We start from the raw sequence: 6,678 nt of genomic DNA, 5'->3' as shown, positions 1-6,678 counted from the left end.
ATGTCTATAAACGGAGTTAACACTATGATTGATATAAAGTCTTTAACGCTTGTTGTAAAAAACTATACTTTTAAATACTTTGTTGTATAAAATAGTAAATCCAATTATAAAAGAAAAATTCATTATGTAAAAACAATCTGCCAGTTCGTTGTTAAAAGATTGCAGTAATAATGTAGACAACGTTATAATACTATATATTAATTACTAAAAATTACTGAATATTGGTCTTCAATAATTTTTTACTCAAATGTTATCAACTTTACAGAAAAACTACAAAAGACAAAAATCATTTATTTTCTTCTCATCGAATTCTAAGAATTTTTTCAGAATTTTTTGTGAACTTTTTAGTACCGCATTTTATTATTTTTATCAACATGAGAAAATATGTATTAAAAAATTCTGAAAAAATTTTCTTCAGAACTATATGACAAAAAAATAAATAATTTTCTCTCATTGTTTTTCTATAAAGTTGATAATATTTGTGTAAAAATTGTCGAAGGTTAATATTCAGCGATATCTAATAATTAATACCTTGTTAACCATTGCGAAAATTACAAAATGGTAGAAGACTTTTTGACTCAATTTAGTCCGTTCTATCTAGACACAAGCTCTTGGCAAAAACTTACGGGACACTCTGTATATCTAAAATAATTGACGTATGGCGACGGACTATAATACTGTATGCTCTGTTTTACAATAGCAAATATATTATTCAAAATTAAACTATCATCTGTACTGTTTTATGCAATACTTTAAATAACGTCCATGAGATGCATAAATTAAAATTGTAGAACTCTGCGTGTCGTTTGCTTGCGGGAGGCGTTTCCCCTTTATTACTGATTCCATTTAATTCAATTTATTATATGTATATTTTTTTGCGAATCGATATCCCTAAAATAATATCAAATGAAGTGCGCAAAATCATTTAAAGGGGATAACGATGTTGAAAACATAATGAAATGAATACAATTAAAATTAGAATAGAAGATAAATTAGAATAGAGATCCAATAACCATGTTGCAATGTTACTACAACGTTGTTGAAATGTTCCAAAATGTTTCTTGCTTACTGAGGAGGTTTTTATAAATTGAACAAAGTTAAAGTCTATCGGAAAATATTACAAATATGATACGAATTTTCCTATCTTTATTTGCTATCAATAGAAAAATAGACTAATTTGATTGAATCAACGTTCGCGATATGTTTTGTCACCGACATTAGTTTAGTTAATTCTACTTTAATGTACTGCTTGATGATAATAATAAATATTCTATACACAATTAATGTCTATCAATTTAATAAACTATACTGATCCACTAGTACATGTTATGAAAAAAAATATTTTGTATTGATTTAAGATCACTAATATGGAATTTTCGCAGATAGTGACTCGTACGAAATTGATAAGACACGGTCCACTTGTAGTCATTCAATCTCTTCAATTCTTCTTCCATGACGAGGACAGAAAATAATAGATCATAATTCTCAAATTTCTTTTGCCGCGCAAGTTATTAATGTAATTAATTAGCAACGATGACTAATTTGAAAAATATAAAACTTTTAGATATAACGGAACGTGGTATCAAACGTGTTCGAGAAGCAAAAAATGTTGTTATTTCTATTAATGAAATGTCAAAAACTATATCACATAACTATTGCAAAATTATATATAATCTGCTTGAAAATTACGGCTCGGTATGATAAAATTCAGTATATGAATATTAGTTAGAAGATTAAATAAATCTCAAATTTGTATAAATAATTTTTTTTTTAACAATGCCTAAAATATATAAAAATATTTTATTCAATTATGCATACTCAAAATTATAAAATATATACATCTTAACTGTATTATATTTTTAACCTGATGAAAACATCCGCTTCCTACGTTATATATTATTAAACGTTAACGATATCTTATGTTAATGGTATCATTAAACTCGGATAATATATAATTATTTGTAACATGAATGTCTGCTGTTTGTGCTTGTTGACAAAAAGATAAATAAAAGAATTTTATAAATAAAAGAAGAATTTTATAAATAAAAGGATTTTTGTTCTCAAGTATATTATTAGGTGTGGGAAAAATTTTTATCTTTTACAACTTTAAAATATTATATTTCTTATTCTCATTTTTTTGGTTAATTTACAAATTAAGTTTCTATCTTAATAAATTTAATAAATTTTAATAATTTGCATGCAATTATATACTTGAATACATAATACATAGTACATTATGTATTTGTGTTGGAAATGTGTTGGTAGTTTATTCACGTTCTTGATAATAGTTTATGTTGAATTTTTTAATACATTTGAGTGTTTAATTAACATAATGAGTTATGTTATTTATGAATTATGTTATTTAAAGGTTTTTTGTTAAAATGATATTCAACATTTATTAAAATGACATAATTTTTGTGATGAATCATCAAAATAAACAAATAATGTCAAAATAAAGTATTTAACATAAATTTTAAGATAAATGAATAAAATGCAGATTTATTTAATATATCATAATTGTTAATTTTAACTATAAAAATATGTTTTCACGGTTTGTTTACAAACTGTGTCGATACTTTTTGTATTTATTCTCTTACAGAATATTTGTGCAATCTTCTAACATATTAATCTTCTGCCAAATTAATTAAAAAATTTGATTGGATCGTTCCGCATTTGCGATGAATGTTGAATGTTCGATACTTTTAATATATAAGAGTGTAAGAAAAATATAGAAAAAATATATAAACATATATAAAAATTTAAAAGTCAGCTACAAATTATGCTTCAAATAATTGAAATAATTACATTATAGGAACAAACAAAACTTTTTATCGAATATAAAAATTTGTAGTATACTAATATGAATTATCTAGAAAATTATGGCAGAAAATAGTTTTTTACCTAATTGAAAATTAAATTATTTAAACTTCCACAGTAAAAAGTTTTTACGATAAAATTGACAAAATATGAATATGTCACGTTAATAATGTAAAAAAATAGTATAAATAAATGAAGATATTACTAAATTTTAAGTTTAAACATTGTCTAAAATTTAATCTTTTGGAAAAAAAGAGAAAAGAGAAGAAAAAAGAAAATGAACTTACGATCCTTCTTTTTTTTTCAAATTCTATCTGCAGCAGCATCAGTATATATAATATAATGTAAAAATATTATACTAAATATGATAAAATTAATTACTGAAATATATCAACTAATTTTTTTTAGTATAAATAAAATAAAACGGTTTCATTTTTGTGATTCTACAACAATTTGGATATATCTTGCCATCATTTATCTTATAGTTTTAGGAATTTCACTTGCTTTATAAAACGATGTATACACAGTGTAGAGTCGTAGTTATATAGACCTCTTCGATCACAAAAAGGATTTGTCTGTTGAGAGAAACGCTTTTCATTACTCATAAATATGTGATTGCGTAATACACTGTGGAATACACTTCAATGTTTTTTCGTTTCGCTACTTTTCTTTTTCTCTCAAAGGAATACGGAAATATTATTTCAAAGAAATAAATTCTGCGATTAGACGAGAATACTCGACGAGATATCTGATCATTTCGAATGATTACTTTCTCTCAATGTCCTTCTTTGACAATCGCTACTATTATCTTAACAAAAGATTTCTGATCATAATCGGCCAATGGCCATTTCAGTCGCGACTGGAGAGTAACATGATGTTCGCAATTACATCTTTGTTCATTTATAGTTTGACAGTCTTTGAGGTGTTTAAAAAACCGCATAATAAGGATACATTAAAATTAGCATTAATAATTTTAATTTATGTTTCTGATTTTTGACAGATATGGGCCTTAGCAGCTGGAATAACAGATCTGAGCATCATTATGGAAAACGTTTCGCTGTTACTGGTGAATAGTCTCGTCATTATAAAGCTCGTCAATTGCATATTTACGAATGACAAAGTTCGTATCTTTCGGTTGTATAAAACACGAATTGAATCATTCTGTGATTGTATGTGAATTATTTTTTCGAGCTACAGATGAAAGAACTTTTGGAGGACATCGAAGAGACATGGAAGATAAAACATACAGATTCAGAGAAAAAAATATTACAGCATTACGCAGAGAAAAGCAGAATGTTCACGATACAATACGCGAGTAAATTACCTTTATTTTAAAATTTGTTCATTTTTTTCTATCGGATACACATCTGACAGTATATGAGAAATTATTTCTAGCTCTTTATCCTCTCTTTTACTTCATTCTTGTTATTGTTTGTCCAAAATAATTTCTTTTTCGTCATTTTTTTCGAAATATTTCCGAGAGCATTATATAAGTAAGAAAGTGTTTGCAAACTTTTTTTGAACGTGAAGTTCACATTTTTGTTTTATTAAATAAACTTTTTATTTTTATTAAATAAACTCCGTTTTTTTTGTAAATGTTGTAACTTTTGAAACATATAGAGGAAAAGAAGTAACTTATATTTCCAGCTGCTATGTACGTGCTATGGCTTTTCTATACTACTCCACCGATCATTGTTAGTGAGATATACACGCTTTTACCTACAAACGAAACGTACACTGCCAAGTTTCTATATCGTATGGACCATGTTCTTGATATAGACAAATATTTCAATATAATGATGCTTCACGGATTTATTAGCGTATTCTACATAGCTTGTGTGCTGACAGCCATCGACACAATGTTTACATTTTATACTCAGCATGTCTGCGCGTTGTTCGAATGCTTACGGTAAATTGCCATTTCGAAAAAGGCTATATCAAGATCTCTTTTCAAAAATTTATAAAAAAAATTAACTTTTATTTTTTAAACTTAGCACTATTTAACCTTGGGCATCAATAATAAATAGATTTATGCAAAGAATATGTTATTCTTAAAATAGTATTCTTGTTTCTAAAATTATTATATGATTCTAACAAACTCAATCGCATTATTTACAAATTATTTATTCTTGGATTAAGAATTACAAATTTGAAAATTCGCCGGCAGGCGGCAACAATATGTATAAAAATTCCTCAGTAATATCAAGATGTCAGAAGTGCATGAATGTAATGAATGACGATTGATGATGGTTCGTGATGATTTGTTGAATAAGTTGTTGTATTCGTGGAACATACCTCTAAATGTGTGTTCAATCTTTAAGGGTGGTTGAAATATTCAACTCGTTCTAATATTTCTGTTAGTTATATTGCAAATGGAGATGCGCGAACAGCCAGTCGACTTTATCACTGCGATGTGACAAAGAGATGCCTATACGCGGACGAATTTTTCACGGCATATTTGCGGATCTGCTATCCACAGTTAAATAGGTGAGATGAGCAATGAATCCGTCGCGACGGATCAGTATATGAAACGTTCTCTACGATTGTGACAAAATTGATCGTCTGTTTGTATCCTTATTCACAATATGGTTAACGGAGGTATAGTAGAACAGGCTCAGCATTTCACTTGCTTTTGAGTTACATTAGTAGAGGGAATAATCTAAGTTTGATTCAATTTTTTCTTGGGAGCTTCTACCCCGTGCACATTAGGAGGCATGCTCTATAAATGTGGCATTTCATTTACAAAGCTATTGTCACTTATTGCAGCATTGATTTCTGTCATCTTGATGTTACTGGAAAACATAATGAGAATTTGAAATAAGTTGACAAAAGAAATCATTGAAGAAAAAATAATGCTAATATAAGTATATTTAGTATTGAACGAGTGCAATTTTATTCTTTTACTGAAATAAAATTTGTTTTGAAGATTAAAATTTATTTTATTTTACGAATAATTTATTTTTAATGGGAAATTGTTTATTCTTGGCGCTATTCTAAGCATAAAATATTCTTGGATTAAAGCATTTATGCATTTCTTTAAGAATTCATTTTTTGTGTGTTACGATATTATAATTTTTAAGCAGCTATAACATAGAGCGCATACGAAGCTCGGATTTTGTATTATTTGAACCTAATATTAAGGATGATGAAGTATATCGTGACATAATTGGCTGCATCAAATTGTATCAACATGCCTTAAAGTTAGTATTAATATAGTTATATGCATGCGTGCATGTGTGTGTGCAATACTTTCACAGCATATTCTAGAGATAAAGTAAAAATCCTAATACGAAAATGAAAGTTAGCGTTATTTTTTTTGTCACGAATTGTGAAAAATCATTTTTTATTATAATTTCTGTTATTGTCATTATTTGAGGATACCATTTTGGCACAATGTTAACACAACTTAGCACAACCTAGCACAATCATAAAAATTGAAAAAAATCGTAAAGTGGGGGGGGGTCTACAAAAAAGCCAGTCGACTTTATCACTGCGATGTGACAAAGAGACGCCTATACGCGGACGAATTTTTCACGGCATATTTGCGGATCTGCTAAAGTGTTTTTTTTATTTTTTAATGTATTTTTCGTATTTTGACTTTAATACTTGAACACATTGTAGCACAAACCTAGCACAATGCCAATTTTCAAAATAAGTGAATTCTAAAAGTGGGAGGTTAACTTCATATAGGCCTCTAAAATTCACTTTAAAAAAATATTGTATAGTAATTGTTAGATACCCCGTATTTGTGTGTGTGTGTGTGTGTACAGAGTGTCCGATAATTTTTCCGACGGAGTTTGTGGATATCTAGAGCGGACTAAATTATGGAATAATTTAATCTACTTATCAAGATTAATACAT

The 6,678-nt window shown here is 27.6% G+C and overlaps 1 protein-coding gene across 1 annotated transcript in view; it reads left to right on the top strand.

The window, feature by feature from the left end:
- Window positions 1-3,595: 3,595 nt before the first annotated feature.
- The window catches only part of LOC108690298 (odorant receptor 13a-like), a 7,422-nt gene continuing 4,339 nt past the window's right edge, over window positions 3,596-6,678 (top strand). Inside the window, exons 1-4 of the mRNA XM_018197513.1 lie at window positions 3,596-3,739; window positions 3,818-3,937; window positions 4,009-4,132; window positions 4,465-4,726. Of these exons, the coding sequence (XP_018053002.1) occupies window positions 3,596-3,739; window positions 3,818-3,937; window positions 4,009-4,132; window positions 4,465-4,726 (650 nt within the window). The remainder of the gene's footprint in view (window positions 3,740-3,817; window positions 3,938-4,008; window positions 4,133-4,464; window positions 4,727-6,678) is intronic.

Source organism: Atta colombica, unplaced genomic scaffold (genome assembly GCF_001594045.1).
Source record: "Atta colombica isolate Treedump-2 unplaced genomic scaffold, Acol1.0 scaffold305, whole genome shotgun sequence".
NCBI lineage: Eukaryota > Metazoa > Arthropoda > Insecta > Hymenoptera > Formicidae > Atta > Atta colombica.
Note: the sequence above shows the minus strand (reverse complement) of the source record. Positions and strands in the feature narration are given on the sequence as shown.